The sequence below is a fragment of the Larimichthys crocea genome, chromosome XXII, assembly GCF_000972845.2.
Source record: "Larimichthys crocea isolate SSNF chromosome XXII, L_crocea_2.0, whole genome shotgun sequence".
Classification (NCBI taxonomy): domain Eukaryota; kingdom Metazoa; phylum Chordata; class Actinopteri; family Sciaenidae; genus Larimichthys; species Larimichthys crocea.
Genome location: NC_040032.1, coordinates 267,816 through 286,965, shown reverse-complemented (window position 1 = coordinate 286,965; position 19,150 = coordinate 267,816). Strand labels below are relative to the sequence as shown.

General features: G+C 41.7%; 1 protein-coding gene across 1 annotated transcript; it reads right to left on the bottom strand.

Annotated features, from left to right (window-relative positions):
- Positions 1-2,381: 2,381 nt before the first annotated feature.
- LOC104938447 (clathrin interactor 1) lies at positions 2,382-18,610 on the bottom strand. The gene is made up of 12 exons (XM_010754842.3): positions 18,377-18,610; positions 13,239-13,343; positions 13,016-13,112; positions 10,336-10,444; positions 9,810-9,989; positions 9,456-9,624; positions 8,151-8,367; positions 7,983-8,064; positions 7,771-7,848; positions 6,536-6,852; positions 4,500-4,686; positions 2,382-4,316 (listed from the first exon to the last, which is right to left on the bottom strand). The coding sequence occupies exons 1-12, from the start codon at positions 18,415-18,417 to the stop codon at positions 3,910-3,912; spliced, it is 1,989 nt and encodes a 662-aa protein (XP_010753144.2). The 5' UTR covers positions 18,418-18,610; the 3' UTR covers positions 2,382-3,909.
- Positions 18,611-19,150: the final 540 nt, after the last annotated feature.

Here is a 19,150-nt window from a genome sequence, read left to right as displayed (position 1 = left end):
CTTTCGTTTTTAACACATTACTCAGTCCATATCAGGAAAGATATCCAGCGTAATTTCTTTTCCTGGTGAGATCTGATGTATTTTCAAAGTGTTCCTTTAATTTTTAATTTTGAGCAGTGTACAAATACTGTGATGGATAAACAGGTAAGTACATACTATGACATAAACAGAAAGAAACCAGGTAAGTAAGCAAGCAGTGTCAATACGTGTCAATATGGTGTGAGTAAAGTGACTTAGTGATGGATGAACTCAACAGTCTCTGGTGATCCTGTTGGCCCTGTTCCTACACCACTTTGGGTGTAGAGGTCTTCCATGGTAATGCACTGAGCAGTTTTCACCACCCTCTGTAGCCTATCCGAACAGCCCGGGGGTCTGCCCGCCAGGATCTAGTCGCACTAGGTGGTGTTAAGTTACGTGTCTTTCAGCTTGACGATGAGCTTGGACAACGGTATCAAATGCTGTGCTACAGTCAGTGAACAGCATTCTTCATGTTAGGTGTCTTGTATTCAAAAAATACACAGCACTCCCAGCCAGGGTCGCACTGGGAACAAAATTCGACCCTGGCATTTTTCCTCTGGACCGGCCCACCATTGGACCGATGAACCCGCCCCCAAAACACATGCACTTAAACATTCTCCCACCCACCCATACTGAACCCCCAAATACCCTATAAATAACACAGATCATAGTATGCTCAATGAAGATCATGTTGTACATGTCTACACCTCATTAAACTTTGGAAACAGTCTACTTACAGCATTGATTTGAGCTACAGAACAGCTCACTGTGGAGGTGCAGGTTCGACTCTTGACCTGTGCGGCCCTTTCCCGCATCTTAACTCTTTAACTCTCTAGCCCTTTCCCGCATTTTCTGTACTCCTCCTTTCCTCTTTTTAGAACCTCTGTCGTCCATCATTTATTGTAATTAGTATTCGTGCAACATACAGTATGAAGTTTATCTATAGACTGTATATGAGACATATAAACCTAGCGGCTGCATGGACGCATCCAATTGAGGGGGCAGGGGAGGGGGGGTGTAAATCGTAACTTCTGAACCTGTCATGAAGAGGCAAATATTAACCGATATTAGCCAGTGCAACCCAAAGCCTATTCCAAATGGATGCAAATGGGCCGCAAGTCCATTTTGGGCTGCTGGGCAAATGTTGCAAAGGCTACAAAATAACAAATACATACATACAAAAAAACACCGGAGGCCATCGGCCCAAATGTGGCCGAGATGGACCGGCCCATCTGGCATTTGCCTGGTAGCACAGACTGCCAGTCCGAGCCTGCTCCCAGCAGACGAACAGTCACTGAACATTTTGTTTTCCAGTCCAGCAACATAAACGTCATTCTCACAAAAAGAAAGCTGCTGACTGGTGACAATATCTGGTGACAATATCACATGTCAGAGCACCTTGAGGCAGCTCAAGGCGCTACACATGGTAGATCCAGGTGGTGTGTCTTCCTCAAGCTGAGGTCCTCTACCAGAGGCCTGGGAGCTTGAGGGTTCTGCCCAGTATCTTAGCTGTTCCTAGGACTGCACACTTCTGGACAGAGACCTCAGGTGTTGTACCTGGAACCTGCTGTAGCCAGTCATCCAGTTAATGGGTCACAGCTCCCAGTGCTCTGATTACCACTGGCACCACTGTTGCCTTTACTCCCCACATCTTCTCTAACTCCTCTTTTAGCCCATGGCATTTCTCGATCTTTTCGTGTTCCTTCTTCCTGATATTGCTGTCATTCGGAATTGCTACGTCTATCACCACAGCCTGCTTCTGTTGTTTGTCCACCAACACGATGTCTGGTTGGTTAACCATCACCAGCTTGTCAGTCTGGATCTGGAAGTCCCACAGGATCTTGGCTCGGTCATTCTCAACCGCCTTGGGAAGTGTCTTCCGTTCTGACCTTGGGATTTACAGCCCATACTCAGATGTTCCTGTTCACTACTCCAGCCACTTTGTTATGGTGTTCCATGTATGCTTTACCTGCCAGCGTGGTCTGGATTTCAGGGTTTTATACAAATTGTTATAAATGAAAAACTGTTTGTTACCTCGACTATAAACTTTTTGGAGGCCTCAGTCCTGAAGCTCTAGCTGTTTGCTTTATAGCATTTTAATGTGAGTTTTACGACCTAAAATAACATCATGACATTTCCTGCTGTTGACTGACACAGATCTAGGAATAGACACACTGGGCTGTAGCCACCAATTTAAACGTCCTTTCTTTGCCATAAATACCAAACTTTGTTTTATTGGTTTTGTTAGCTGTTTAGGTAAATGGTCCATATATATTTTATATCACAATATGATTGTCTAAAAATGATTTTCAAAGCTTCCATGCAAAGCCAGGAATAAAACTCTAAAATGAGGAAACAGAATATTTAATGTTATAATTTAATTTCATGTTGAACGAAGTACAGAAAATAGAGTACAATCAAATAAAACAAGCTGTACCCAAAGAGAAAACAAAATAATGATTCTTGTCAACTAAACAATGTTTTTAGTGCAGTAGCTCTCCCATATGAACATTAACTTAAAACTAATAAAATAAAACTGATAAAAACTAACAGCTATGGAATCATTCTTCTGAGAGTAACAAAATAAAGATTTGGTCATTTGGAGTGCAGTGCCTCAGAAAATGACAAAAGGCTCTGCTTAGCTGTGTTTGCACATCAAACAGAGAAAACTATACCCATACATAAAGTCACACACACTCATTCACTCTTTTCCCAGACAAACATTTCACTTGAGACTGCGAAAACCCTTCAGATTGATCTCAGCTAGCTGTAGAAATCGTTTATTAAAACTCAACCAGTGAAAGAAAATCCTCTGATTTATCTAATCCATATGAAAAATTAATGTGCTTCAGTTTGGGGGGCACAAGATATGCAAGCCACGCACCAAGAGAGCCCAAAGTGAGCGGCAGGGTGAAAAATGTTTGCTGGCAAAACAACTTTGTAATCAAAAGGTACATTGCTGGGTTGTCAGTGACTTAAACATAGAGGAAACTTAAAGGATTGTGATTTTTAATCTTTTCCCACAGCCAGAAAATACTCTTTAAAAAACATTATTCCGTACCTATTCGTTCCTATTCATAATCAGTATATGAAAGTAGAATAGACACAATAGATGTATGTAAGTCAGAAATAAAAGGGACAGTGAATCATACTGAAGAAAATACTGACTGTCCCTCTCACTGAGCATGAACCTGACAAAATGAAAAAATGGAAAGGAGATGACAAACATCACTTTAAACAGTGAGTGACCTTGAGCTGCCGTGAGCCTGATCGGAAGGGGAGAGGGGAAACAGAGAAGAAGGGTGTAATATCCAAATCCTTCACCCTAATATGGCACGAATAAGTATGACCATATTCTCAACACATACACCCATCCTTCCCTCTGCAGGGGGACTATATTGTGAATTCTGTCAACTCCAGACATTGTAAGTGTTTGCACAAGAAGTAAGAGGAAGTAAAAGTCATGCCTGGGCAATAATGTAATGGCTTAAATTTTGCGGTTGATTCTGGCTGAAATGATAGAAAACATCTCAGTCTACAGTGTAGTTCATCTATAAAACCAGGTTTCCCACAGGAAAGTAATGACTAGAGGCTGAGGGTTTTCACCCTCCCTGCTTTTGTGGTGTCCTCTGTCATCAAATTAGCAGTGTGTCAGGGGCACCAGTGGGCGCTCTCCCCCACCTTCAAGATCGTGATCAACGATCACTGGTGCCAAAGAGAGCAGAAGCAGAAAGAGAAACATGCAAGGTTGTCTTCAAGTACAGCAGTCCTTCAGTGGTTCACACTCAAATCATCAGACACTTTCTCTCCCCTTCACACACTCACACACACACACACACACACACACACACACACACACACACACACACACACACACACACTTTTACTCCTTCATTTCCCAAAACTGCCAAAGTTAGCGAAGGCATCTTGTTTGGGTGGAACCACGGCTGGGGTGATGGAGTGCGTCAGGCCCATCCCTACTCCCGGCACTCCCATGCCAGCCATACCACCCATCATCACTGGAGTGGCCATGCCCATATTCATGCTCATGTTCATTCCCATCATGCCTTGGTTTACAGGAATTCCTCCCATCCCCATGGTACCCGTTGTCATTGAAGGGGGCATATTCGCTGCCAAGGAAGCAGGCATGCCAGTCGCCATCGACGTAGGCATGCCCATCGTCATGGCATTGCCCGCCATCATGGGATTGGCTGGTGGTCTGATGGGTGTCACGTGGGGTGGGGAGCTGAGGTTCAGTCCTCCGAAGTTCTGGGCCAACAAGTTGACGGGAGGCACTCCTGCACAGACACGTATGGGGGTTAAAGAAGTCATAACTTGGTTTATAAAGTGTAGCAGGTTGGTCATTTTTGAAACTTCTAATCCAAACAACATACATTCAAACACTTGGTATTAATTCTGCAGAGTTTTAATTTTTTTCTCTTTTTAAAAATGCACAAAGAGAAAGAATTACACAATGGTACCTTGTTGCTGGATGATATTGTTGAGTGTGGGTGGTGTCTTGATGGGGTTGAGGCCTGCTGATAGGAAGTCAAGGCTGATGTTGACAGAGGGGTCAGACCAGGTTGACCCCAACGATCCCTGACCTCCAACGCCACCGACCTTCTGCTGTTGTGCTATGGCCTGCTGGGATGTCATGCCACCCAAGCTCTGAAATAAATGACAAATATTGTACACTTTAAATACAGTTAGGTAAAGCAGGCACGACGAGTTCTGACATATAGGGAAAAAACCCACCATTAACAGCCTAAATCTTTTCTGAAATCTTTTATTTAACAGTATATGATCATACAGTGGGGTTTTATAATACGATGCATCAAAGCTAAAATTCCACAGACGGATTTTTATTGTCAACGTCATGGATTACTTTGTCTAATCTTTGCAGCCCTAATGAGCAGTTTGTGTCACACTATGACACAACACGCTAACACAAAGAACACACACGTACCATAGAAACCACTAATAAAGAAAAATCAGAGTTATGTCACCTCATAGGTGTCATCTCTAAAATATCTGACGGAGTTGACAAAATATAATAATATTATGAAAATATAATATACCTGTTATGGGTGGAACACACCTGATAACAATATTATTGAATTAATTTATCAAAAAGGGTCCACTTTTTTTCAAAGATATTTTTCTGGTCTTTTCAAGCTTTTATTTGACAGAGACAGCTGAAGAGTGACAGGAATGTGGGGAGAGAGAGAGAGATGAGGAATGACATACAGGAAAGAGCCACAGGTTGGACTTGAACCCTGGGCTTCTGCAGCAAGGATTGAGCCTTTGTACATGGGGCGGCTGCTCTACCAACTGAGCTAAGGGGTCTGCTGAGGGTCAGCATATTCATAAAAATATTAGTGCTGTCAAAATTAACGCGTTAATTTTGTTGATTAATTTTAAAGAATTAACGCGTTAAAAAAAATTAACGCAATTAACGTGGTTTTGTTTACTTCCGGTGGCGGCCGCCATTTTGGATGTGGCAAAGTAGAGCTTTGTTTCCCAGATATATTAGTGTGTGTGTGTGAATGGGTGTATAAGAGGCATTAACTTAAAGCCCTCACGGAGACTGCGCCCTGGCGGTCGCCCACATTGCCCATAGCTAAAACCGGCCCTGCTTGTATTAGTTTACAGGCAGATCTGCCACAGCCAATATGGCGGACAAGTTAACGTATCGCAGCAACGGAGCAACCTGCTCAATGAGGCATCTATGTATATGTCTATGATCTATCCTAACTAAAGGAGAGTCTATGGCTTAAAGATTTATAAGGATGGACTTTTAGGGGGAACATTTCATTTTAAAAAGTTGCCCGACTGCTCGTTGGACAAAAACAAGGTCATTTGCACAGTTTGCAAAGCCGAATTTAAATTCCACAGAAGTAACACGACTTTAACATATCACCTCAAAGCAAAACACCCAGTCTACACTACAGGAGTGTGGCACTCGTCAGTATATTTCCTCATTCTGGCTTTTTTCTGTTTGCACTGTGCATATGTGCACCTTAAGCCAATAAAATGAATGAATTTAAATATACTTTCTCTGTGTTTATTCTACATTAATTTGATCATTTTACATAAATAAATATTCATTATAAGCTTCAGTCTCAGAAAAATGCATTTAATTTATTGATACATTTATTGATAGATTAATCGCGATTAATTACAGAATTTTTTGCGATTAATTAGTTAATTTTTTTTAATCGATTGACAGCCCTAAAAATATATATTTTAAAACAAATTTCATTTTTACATCTATGTTTTCAGATATATTTTAAAACAAATTTCATTTTTACATCTATGTTTTCAGTGTGTATTGTGAGTTTTGGCACATATCTTAACAGTTTGAAGTTGTGAAATCTTGTGTGGGTCAAGGGTGTTATTTAAAGATAAAGTAATAATTTTAGTTTTTTTAGGTCATGATTTGTCCCAATTCTCAAGAATGGTTGATTTACAACAACTGAAGACCGACTATGTGACCTGTGATGTGTACGGTACCTACCTGTTGAGAGCGAGAAAGTGGCAAAGTAGGCATAGCAACAGAAACTCCTGGCGTCGCCCCTCCCAAAGAGAAAGTCATGCTCTGAGAGGCACTCAGTGTTGTATGTGGATTGGTTAATTGATGGTTAACTCCACCCATCAGGTCAAAGAGCTCGGCAGAAGGTGGGACAGCGGTGGGATTAGAGGCTGAGGGTGACTGGACGCCGCCAAAAAGGTCAGTGACAGGCTGGGAGGGAACAGAGCTAGACGTAGCTGGTGGATTAGCTGAGAAGGCATTCCAGTCTCCAAATTCTCCATTTCCATTGGATGATGCAGCAGCTGGCCACAAGAGTGCAGTGATTATGTTAAACTGTGGTTCTAACATTCATCTTGATTTTAAACTGCCCTTCTTCTTCACTGTGTGTTACATTCATTTTGTAAAAAAAACAAACAAAAAAAAAAAACAGTGACCTCATCTGAACTTGTTCTCAGAGCATATTTCAGCACCTACGGTTGCTGTCACACATAACCCGCTTGGGTCAGTTAAAAAGAGCAATGGTGGGTTTACCCGGTTAGTATAATCAATTGAACCCTGTTGTGGACTTAAAAAGGAGGGTGTTGGTCCGCTTTCAAGTGGACTCTGCTATGGTTCATTTGTAGTGTGAAAGCAACTGGACCTACCACAGGACTTTGTGATAGTAGATATGTGATGTTAGCATGAATTCAATAGCTTTAACCCATCTGCTGACTGAGGTGGTCTGCTGGGATGTGTCTGTTTGTGCTGAAAGTAACTGCTGTGAAACAATCAAGAAATAACTTATTTCTCTGATTAACCAGCTTTATTGAGGCCAGCGCTTGCTCACTCCTATTAACAGACCAAAGTGCTCTTTCTGTCTCCCTCTCAAACAATCGGACAGAGATCAAATTTTACTTCTTTGTGTCACTATGTGGAGGTTTGACCTGTGTGAGTGTCTGATCGGTGGCCACAATGTAACGTCAGGCTGTGTTTTTTGGTGGACACCCCTGCGCCCGCACTGCTGAAGACAACCCAAATAACGCACTCAAATGAATGCAGTGCTGCATCCTGTCTGAATACGGACTTACTCCTCCTGACTCATAAAAAGCCAGTGTGAACATGAACTGGACCACAACTAAAAATGCAGCAATGTATCATCCTTTCTCTTGGCCAAATGAAGCTGAACTACAGATATAAAAGCAGTTTAAGATTACTACAGAAAGGCAAAAAAACAAGTTTACCAGTGGAGGTTGGGAGGCTGGCAGAGGCCGCAGGAGAGGAGAAGTCAGCAAAGCCACCAATGAGGTCTGAACTTCCACCTGTATGGACGGACACACACATATAGCAGATAAAAAGCAAAGGACTGAAAACTCTTGTTCAACAACAAGAGACAGGTACACAACATATCCTTAATTCTTTCCTCATCTATGTGTGTGTAAAAGTTTGTAGTTACCCGTTGTAGTTCCCTGATTGGATGAAGTGTCAATCACTAGCAGGTCAGCTAGTCCGCTACTGGACGACTGCCTGACTGATGACTGAAGACAGGAGTAAAGAGAGATGTGGTGATTGAAGGCATACCGTTGGAATACTTTTGGAAAAGCATGAGTGTCTGTCTAAGTACCATGTCCTCCGGGCTCTTGTCTCCAGTGTAGTGAGCTGCAGCACCCAGGTCCAGTGTCTTGCTGCTTGTGGCTCCGCTGCGTTTCCGTGTTGTCGTGGTTGTGGTTTCTGTTGCTTGTGTGATCTGGATGCTCTTCGTCGTGACAGTTTCTTCTTCATCTTTGAACTCAAGGGTTTCCTGCCTACCATTTCTCGATGCTCTGTCCTCCTCATTGTCACTATGGCAACCAGACGAAGGATGGATGATAAGCAGCACTCAGGAGATTTCGCTATTGACTACTTACTGTAGTTGTTGCTTTGCAATTCTTGTGTGCCTTGTGTGTACATTTGGTTATGTAATGGATGATCCAAGACACAATGGTGTAAATATTTTAAACACATGCCAGAGAGACCAAAAAACATCTGATTTGCTATAAGTGGGTGACTCATTGCATTATTTTATTTTTGTTAAAAGATTCAGAGTTTAAAGGGGCAACTATTAAAACCATGTTTCCAAAAAAGTTGGCATGCTGTATAAAATGTAAATGATATGAAAACACTGAAAAACATATTTAATCAAAGTAGCACAAAGACATGTGCGGCTGTGGCTCAGAGGCAGAGCGGGTCGTCCACTAATCAGATGATCGGCAGTTCGATCCCCCGGCTCCCCGGTCTGCATGCCGAAGTGTCCTTGGGCAAGATACTGAACCCCAAGTTGCTCCCGTATGAATGCTTGAATCCTTAAACTGATGAGCAGTTGAATGTAGAATGTAGTGTAGAGCGCTTTTATCGGAAGACTAGAAAGGCGCTATACCAGGCACATTTACCATGTGAAAGAATATAAGCTCAGTCCATCTTAAATGAGCTCAGCTCTACCGAAGGCATTTCTGGATCTGGTTTATAGGTGAAATATTGGCTTTCAGCCTTGTCCCTTGTGTGCAGAGGTTTCTTCTGATTCTCTAAATCTTTTTATGATATTATGAACTGTAGATGATGAAATCCACAGATTCTTTATTTTAACATGTTTTTCTTAGACCCAGTCATGTTACTAACCTGTTGATAGTTTAAATTCATTCATTGTGAGATGTTCCAGCAGCTGCTTTCTTTCAGTATTTCACAACTTTTACAGACTTTACTTGACACTGTCATTATGAAGTTTTCAATTAATTATGGAGTTTTAATTTTGCACATGATCAGATTGTTTCTGTTAACATTTTACACAACTTTTTTGGAAAGGGGATTGTAATAAGGAAGGCAGTTATATCATTTCAAAAACCATTTCAAAATAAGCATTCATTTACATGTTTTGTTTAAATGTGCACTTTACCTGATTCTGTCTGGTGAGTCGTCTCGTTCCTTCTTTCGGAACTTGTTGAGCGTGTCGTCGATGGTGCTGCCTATCTTGTCACTGATCTCTCCGAGCTTCTCACTAAAGGGGAAAGCTCCTTTGCTCTTGTCCCAGTCCTCATCCCACTTACTCCGATCCAACTCATTAGCTGGAGGGACAAAGTCAGAGAGAAAAAAGAGAGAGACTGTAATAACTGACAAACTACAATAAACACAGGACACCAAAAGAAACAATAAGATAAGCCACTCAAAAAGTCTTTCAAAAGTGTGCTTGCTTTACAAAAACTGGATAGTTATATCATCTGACTGGAAGGAGATGCAATAAAACACTTACAGTTCTTAATGCTTCCTCCTCCTCCTCCACCCATACTGTCGGAGGAGACTCCAATGTATTTGTCTTTGTTCTTCTTGGCTTTCTTTCTCTCCTCTCTCAGTCTGTCATCGTCCTGGACAAACTCCACCATCTCCTTCACCTTCTGACGCACATTGATTCCCTGATCCTTACCATTCTCATCTGGACAGTCACACACAAAGACAGAAAAGTAAATGAGGAGGACTTCTGGCCAGAATGTTCTGGCATTTGTTGTAGATAGAAATATTCATGGTCCGCAGAGAATTCTTGTGTTTCTGGTTAGTTCCTTTAGAAACACCATCAGGTCAAAATGTCTATCAATATGGACAAACTGGCTTGAAATTTACTGTATACTGTGTTCATTCTCTGGGGAGTATGAATACAGTATACTCCTTTCTATTTTAGACACACAGATCTTTCTGAAGTGTAAGAATTCACCCAGTAAGTAAAGAAGTAAAAGAAGTTTAAACAAAAGGGTTAGGGTTAGGGTATGTATTTTCAAACTCACCAATGAAGTGGTAGTTTTCTAGAGATCGCAGGTCATAGATGTGTTCTCGGGCACTGGTGACGACTCTTTCAGAGCCATTCCTGATCAGATAGGCAAGCAGCAGTAAAGCCTTGCAGAGAGATGGAGTGAGAGACAGGATAAGAGACGAGAGTTCACTATGGTGGATGTAGTCAGCATTGCTCAATGTTTTTGTCATTTGACCTCGCTAATGTAATGGTCCGCTGCTGAAAAGCAAGTAGGACCTACTGTTGACAGGCTCATGTTTAGAGGCACAGACACACACAGATGCACACAGACATACACACACACACACACACACACACACACACACACACAGACACACGCAGATACACACACAGAAACGCACAGACAAACAGAAACGCACAGACAAACAGACACACACAGAAGAGTAGAAAGACTTGCCAAAACAAGTTTTATTTTGTTTCTGTCTTTCATTGAGGTGTGTTTTATGATTTAAATGGTAAACGGACTGTATTTACATAGCGCCTTACTGGTCTTCCGACCACTCAAAGCACTTACATATCTCATTCACCCATTCACACACATTCATACACTGATGGCATTGCCTACCATGCAAGGTGCCAACTGCTCATCAGTTTGAGGAGCTAACCATTCACACACATTCACACACCGATGGCACAGCCTTCAGGAGCAATTTGGGGTTCAGCATGTTGCCCAAGGACACTTCGACATGCAGACTGGAGGAGCCGGGGAATGAAACGCCGATCATCTGATTAGTGGATGACTCGCTCTGCCTCTGAGCCACAGCCGCCCCCTAAGTTCGTATTTATATAGCACCACATTCACACAACAATGGTGCAGCATCAGGAGCAATTTGCCTACTCTACCTCCTGAGCCACAGCTGAGTTCAGTACAACAGAAACTTAAATGAAGAGAAACTTTCTGTTTAATAAGGAATATATCCATCCATCCAGCCATCTATTTTCTGTAACCACTTATCCTCATCAGGGTCACAGTGGGGCTGGAACCTATCCCAGCTTAGGCCAGTTCATCACATGAACATGAGCATATAGAGACAAACAATCATTCACACTCACATTCACACCTACACAAATTAGAGTCACCAGTTAACCTGTTAAGGCCATGGAAGCCAGAGTACCTGTAGAGAACCCACACAGACACGTGGAGAACATGCAAACTCTACACAGAAAGAACCAGCAGAGGTTCAAACCAGGAACCTTCTTGCTAACCAATGCACCACTGTACCACCCTCAGGCAAAGTATGTGTAAGAACTAGGGCTGTCAATCGATTAAAAAAAATTAACTAATTAATCGCAAAAAATTCTGTAATTAATCGCGATTAATCTATCAATAAATATATCAATAAATTAAATGCATTTTTCTGAGACTGAAGCTTATAATGAATATTTATTTATGTAAAATGATCAAATTAATGTAGAATAAGCACAGAGAAAATCTATTTAAATTCATTCATTTTATTGGCTTATGTTGCACATATGCACAGTGCAAACAGAAAAAAAGCCAGAATGAGGAAATATACTGAGGAGTGCCACACTCCTGTAGTGAGACTGGGTGTTTTGCTTTGAGGTGATATGTTAAAGTCCTGTTACTTCTGTGGAATTTAAATTCGGATTTGCAAACTGTGCAAATTGCCTTGTTTTTGTCCAACGAGCCGTCGGGCAACATTTTGAAATGAAATGTTCCCCCTAAAAGTCTGTCCTTATCCATCTTTACACCAAAGACCCCTTTAGTTAGGATAGACATAGACAATATACATAGACTCTCCTTTAGTTAGGATAAGATCATAGACATATATACATAGACTCTCCTTTAGTTAGGATAGATCATAGACATATATACATAGATGCCTCATTGAGCAGGTTGGTCCGTTGTTGCGATACGTTAACCTGTCCGCCATATTGGATGTGGCAGATCTGCCCGTAAACTAAAACAAGCAGGGCCGTTTTTTAGCTGTGGGCAGTGTGGGCGACCGGCAGGGCGCAGTCTCCGTGAGGGCTTTAAGTTAATGCCTCTATACACACCATTCACACACACCACACTAATATATCTGGGAAACAAAGCTCTACTTTGCCACATCCAAAATGGCGGCCGCCACCGGAAGTAAACAAAACCGCGTTAATTGCGTTAATTTTTTTTAACGCGTTAATTCTTTCAAATTAATCGACAAAATTAACGCGTTAATTTTGACAGCACTAGTAAGAACATTTCCTTTCTTGACTTTTTGGGAGTTTATTTTGTTTATTTTTTAGTGAACCTGCCTCTTGCACACATTTCCCAGCTGAAACTCCAGTGGGGGGGGGCACACATTCCTGTGTGAATATATTGGCAATTGCTGGCTGGGAAATTTTAACATATCACCCAACTCTACTGCATAATTTATAATATTTGCATATCATTTTCACATGATTATGTGTGCAGGACACAAGAATGAGATGTACTGCTCTGATCTTTGCAATACACAGGATTCAGGGAGGATTAAAGAAGGAACCAAGGCGCTGCCTCAGTACAGCAGAGAATCACACTGACAGACTGCTCCTACTAAAAGCACTGCATGCCTGGCATGTTCAAATTATACAAGAACAGAGAAGCAACAAGACTCAGCTTTAATCAGTCCTGAACAATACAGAACTGAGCTGCACACACAACACAGCATTACCTTATAGACTCGCCTCCAGTTCTTCTTGTTGTCTTTCAGCATCCTGGTCCACAGCATATTCATCACCTCTGGAAATTGCTCATACATAAAGGTAGATCTACACACACACACACACACACACACACACACACACACTTAAATATATTAGATTGTCTGCTGCCTTAAGTGACAACAAGCACACACTAACATACAGTAACTGTGTGTATGTGGTTGTGAAACATACTTGGCTATTTCTCCCATTAGTTGTCCGGAGGGTCCCCAGGGGTCGTCATTGGTGGCCTCTCTCACCTTGGACTCGATCTCTGAGTAGTTCATCACCACATTGGTGCTGTTGACACAAACATATCACACCCATAAAATATTCATATTACCATGAATATTTCAACATAAAGGTGAAATGCTGTGGCTTCCCTTTCATGTCCATTTGTTCACTTATAGTGAACACAGTGCTTATTATTGTCAGCCTAACGCTCGGCCAGCCTCATTCTGTACCGATTCCCTTCACACTTCACTCGTCACAGTTTCAGAGGTCAGGCAGAGGGAAATACACACAATTAAAACACACACATATTCACACAACAAAACACAAGGGCAAGTACTAAATGACCGGCAGAGCTATTATCCAACTACTACACACATACACTCTCTACACACCACTACATCTCACTCATGCACACACACTGAAGCTGAGAAGAAGTGTGGAGAACAGGATTATCACAGTATTCATTCACGTGTCATAAACACAAAACTAAGTAAGACAAGGAGAATCTCAGCTCACTGAATAATGAATGACAGCTTTCTGAAGCTCTGCCTTCTGACCACTGAACTTCACAGGACAGACGTGAGGTGAGCAGAGTGTCTGTGTGAGTGTAAACAGTGAGCCAAACCTTTCCATGAGAATTGTCTGCTTCCTGTTTGTGTGTGTGTGTGTGTGTGTGTGTGTGTGTGTGTGTTGTATCTCTGAACACAGCTTGCTCTACAGACACAGCCAAAACACTGCAGCTTGAACACACCTCTTCTTATCACCCTGTCATCCATTCCTTGTTGTTCAATATGCCTATCCATCACTTTATTTTCTATCCTTTTCATCTCCCGCTCCCCACTTCCCACAGTTTTCAATCCTATCATCACTCCTTCACTCCTCAGCAGTTTCTCTATTCCTGCCTTTCAAGCTAAAGGGAACTGAGAGGCACCTGTACATGTACAGCAGCTACCTTTGACTGTGTTGTTGTCAGCACATAAGGCAGACACCGACGATGAGAGCGCCATAATAGTACGACTCTTAATCTGCAGGAAAAGCAAGGCTGCCGCTGCCAGCTCTGCTGAGGTGGATCAATAATCGAGTGTATTTATCATGCCCAGTCAGGCACAACCAACAGCTGATGGGAGCTGGTGTCTATGACTCCATCTAAAGCTCTGCTGAGTTCTCACTCTGTGCTACTTTCATGTATTCTGTCTTCTTATCTCCTTTTCTTCTGTCTCTTCACTTATCTCTTCTCTACCCACTTCCTCTTCTTTTCCTTATCACATTTCTAATATAATTGGTCCTTTAAAGGGCAGAACCAACTGGTACAATGTGTTTTTCTACAGCATTTCAAGGTTTCAGTGTTGTGTGGATGCAGTAAGTACAGTATGAGTGCTAATACAGTCGCACACAGCATGTATCTAATAGTGTAGCACATTAACAACCTACAGGGAGCTGAAACCTCCAACTTTTAATTACCCACCTCACAACAACTAAGACAACAACTAAGGAAACTATCCAGTCAGAAAAAAAAAGCCACAAAAAAATGAAGTTATGGATTTGTTGGCCATGGCCACTTTATTAAGTACACCTATACACACCTATACCCGGGTCCGGCCCCTGAGGAATTTTGTACTGGCCCTTAGAGTGTACTGTAATTATTACATATGGATAGTCTCATATAGTGCATAACTATGACTAATTGTACATTCTCTTGTGCAGGAGGAGGTGGTATGCGCACGTTTAAGTCGTGGTGGAAAAACAGGTAGAATATACCTGTTTTAGCTGGACATATATTTTGGGGGACCGCACATGACCAATCAAAAATCGCCCTTCGCAGCACGCTCTAGTGCAACACTCTGACTTGTTTCTTTCAAGCAAGCATGAAGGTTGGCTAACAAGACAAAATGTCTCTCTCTACCTTAAAAAAAAAGAGAAGTTGACTCAGAGAACAGGCAGTGGAATGGAATGGACAGCGAAATACACGTTTATTGCTGTTAATGTGAATCCTGTGTGCTTAATTTGCAACAAGTGCCTCGCCGTGTATGTATATAATTTAACACATGCTAACTTTAATGCTACTTTCCCACCGGGTTCTGCTGCTCGGAGGCAGAAGATATCGGGGCTTACATTTTGTTTTGAGCAAAGACGCTCTTCAGACGCTGTATATTGTTCCGGGCTTGTACGGAGCAAGAGAGAGCAACGTGGTATCGTTACTAGTGGCATGGATATTAGGGAAAAAAGAAAAATCCGTTCACAGACTCAAAGACAGTCAAGGAGTGTATGCTTGCATCCACTGCAAAAAAGCGTTATTAATTCAATTAAGCAAAATCCAATAGCTATAGGATATGCTGACTCCTTCAGTATGTTGTTGTAATTTCTTTGTTTGTTATTGTGATTACTCAGATTTTCCAGCCCCTTATTTTGCCTTAGATTCATGAACTGGCCCCCAATCCAATTGAATTGAATAGCCCTGTATTAGAAGGAAATGAGCAGATTGAGATGGACTTCAGGAGGAAGACGCCTCAGACCACAGGGATTGGATATGGAGATGGTGGGAGTGTACAAATACCTGAGTGATCACCTCAACAACAAACTGAAGTGGTCTAACAACACAGACGTCCTGTACAAGAAGGGTCAAAGTCATCTCCACTAACTGAGGAGACTGAAGTCCTTTGGAGTTTGCAGGACTCTGTTAAAAACCTTCTGACTCTGTGATGGCATCGTCTGAGAGAGGGACAGACAAAGACTCAACAAACTGGTCAAGAGGTCCAGCTCTGTCCTGGACTGCCCCCTATCTTACAACATCTCTGCCACGTCTAACCTTTACCAAACAGAATGGCCAGTTTTACCTTTAACTATCACAGAAGTGTTCATTCAACAGCATCAGATGTTTATTGCTGAGGTTACAGTACGTAGTGATGTTGTACTGGACTACGTTACATTTAAAAGTCTTTCTAATATTTTTTGCCGTTCATGTTTGCAAATTGGTAAACAAAACATTAGAACCATCTTTCAACATAATGCAGTCCAGTTGAACAGCACTGCAAACTACAGTCACAATAATAAACGTAGTTGAACCAATACCTCTCTGACAGCATCAATCAATATTTATCTATATTATCTTTGTAAAGGTCAAATTCATAGCTGAGCTGCTATGTCGGATTACCTTAGGCTTTATAAGAACTCGAAATGGGATTTTGAGACTGACATGATGGAGCATTCACACATGGTACAGAAGGCTGCTTTCTTTAACAAATAACTTTCTTAAAGAATAATAGTCCTTGATTTTGACTGATCCAAAGCACACAATCTATGCCAATGATCTGTGGTCAGCTGACCATAACTGTACAAAAACTGATGTGTCTGATGCTGTCTAGACCCCAAGGGCCCCCAACCTACTCCGAGAGACACACACACTGTTGCAATATCTTTGCTTCTGGTACAGCATGATTAAAATACACCTCAGGACCTCTAACATAATTGAACACTACCTCAACAATGCACTGTGTCTGTGTCTGACATGGCAAATTATCAATAATGTACTGCCTTTGTGCTGTGCATTTATTTTATGAAACCTGGGAAGCTGTATACAGTCGTTGCCACAGTACTGTAAACTGCAGTTTACTCTGCAATAAGGTGATGGACTGATCTGCAGTGCTGCACTTGATATCAGTCCAACAGTGGCCAAAAGCAGTGGGTAATATTACAGAATAAATAAATAAATAATACAACACAAAGCTTAGGTATTATTTTACATGGAAAAGTCTTTTCTGATTTATAATGTTATCCCAGATTCAAGAGCATTAAGCCACTCCCACAAGAGATGTGGGAATAATTTTGGATTATTTTAGTGACATTAAAGTTGTTAATGTTCAATTAATCATCCTTCAAGTTTACCTTCCTCATTACTTTGTGATCAGAGTGTGTTTTCACAAGAAGGTTGGATTCAGTTTTATGGACACAAGTCAAAGTAAGATTAGAAGACTCAGCAGAATAAGTGGAATAGGTGCTTGGAGCTTGGCACTACATTCAGCGTTATAATGTTTAAGCATCTGAGAAGTTGATGTGTGACTGCAGTCTGATTCCAGGGTACTACTTTTAAGAAAATAAGATTTTTACTTAATATCAGCCAAGAAAATTATTCTAATGTTCATATATACATATGTTCTTTAACTTTGTTCCTCTATGAAACAAGTGACTTGTAAAGCTACATGAAAATGTTTTTGTTGTAGCTGTCCATCTAGATAGTGACAGTGTCCACATGGAAAGTTTAGTTATTAATAATAATAATAATAATAATAATAATAATAATAATTTTAAAAAAAGCAATTGTTTGTTTTGTTTGTTTGCTTCATTGCATCAACAATGATGATGATGACACAACAATATATATGTATAAATCGATATAGCATTGTCTCGTGTACAAACAAACATGATGTAGTAGGTTGCAACACCAGCATTAGCTGCTCCAACACGACCTGTTTTCTTGTCTCACTGTCCGGGACCATCACGGGGGCTCGGGCCTCGTTAGACCGGTCTTCACTGTGTACACTGTACACTGTGAGACATGGTCGGCAGCTCAATGGCAGGAAATGTACTACAATACAATTACCCAGCGACTTAGCGCGCCATAATTAAGACTCGGATTTCTAGCTGAGGTATAATGTTGAGTGAATGCATAGCAGAGGCAGCGGGCATCCTCTGGGCGGGACAGGGCGTGATTCTGCAGCAGTGGTAAGAACAGTACACACCGCCGACCTGGGCTTAGCACGGCTAACGGGACGAGCTAACTGTATAGCTTTCGTTCTAAATCGAAAACAAATTAATTTCCGGTTATTAATGTTCTATTTTCTTCACCTCTGCGGTCCATTTGGAAAAGTACACAATGGAGGATGCCACTGCAAAACACACATGTCTATTTATGCCACAAGGTTGAGGATTGGCAACTAGCCAGCTAGTTGGAGCTACCAGCTGAGAGGCTATCGCCGTGACGTCACGGTAAAAGCTGCTGATGCTGCGCGGCTAAGCTAAGATAGCCGGCTCAGCTAGCCTGGAAGCCACTTAGCGGTTTAGCTAGTGCAGGCAGCTCCACCTGCGCCTCCGTCAGTACTCACGCTTTGTCCACCAGCTCTCTGACTTTCCACATATTCAGCATCTCCGCACGGAACTGCGGGCTCGCCGCCTCGATACTGCGTCACCCCGTGCCTCTACGCCCCACAAGACAGAGGAGGTATCCGGTTACCGACGACAATCCCCCCCGCTCCTCGATGAGCTCCGTTAGTACAGCAGTAGCTGCAGCTCCGGCCCCAGTTGCTACGGAAACGTCGTCTTCTGGTTACGTCACTGAAACGTCGAGATGTGCTCTCTCAATTCAATTCAATACAGCTTTATTAGCATGGGAAACATGTTAACATTGCCAAAAAAAGTGTGACATTAACAAAAAGCATAGATAGATGTCTTAACAGAAAATACAGGAATAAAAAAATAAATAAAAAAAAATGGGAAATTGTGCTTTCCCTGTACAAAGGCTTATATTACAGATGTGCAATATTATAAATAAGGCATATAATAGTTGTGAAATAAAGGGCCTACATGCATATAAGTTAAACGTTAACTTTGTAAGAATAAGAAAATGTATACAAAGTAAATGATGTCCAGCAGGAGGAGATGGTCTAGGTCTGTCCTGTCTGCTGGACATCCTTCCGTGGTCACAGCAGTTCACAATCTTGCTGCTGTGTTTGCACATTGCTGTACTTCACCCAGCAGGTATGGAAGTTTTTTTGATCTTGTCTAAGGTCTAAAAGTCTTTCTGGGTGTTTGTGATCTATGGGAAGTATGTGTCTCGGTCTCCACCTCGTGTTGTGTGCAGTGGGTGCACAGTCTGTCTT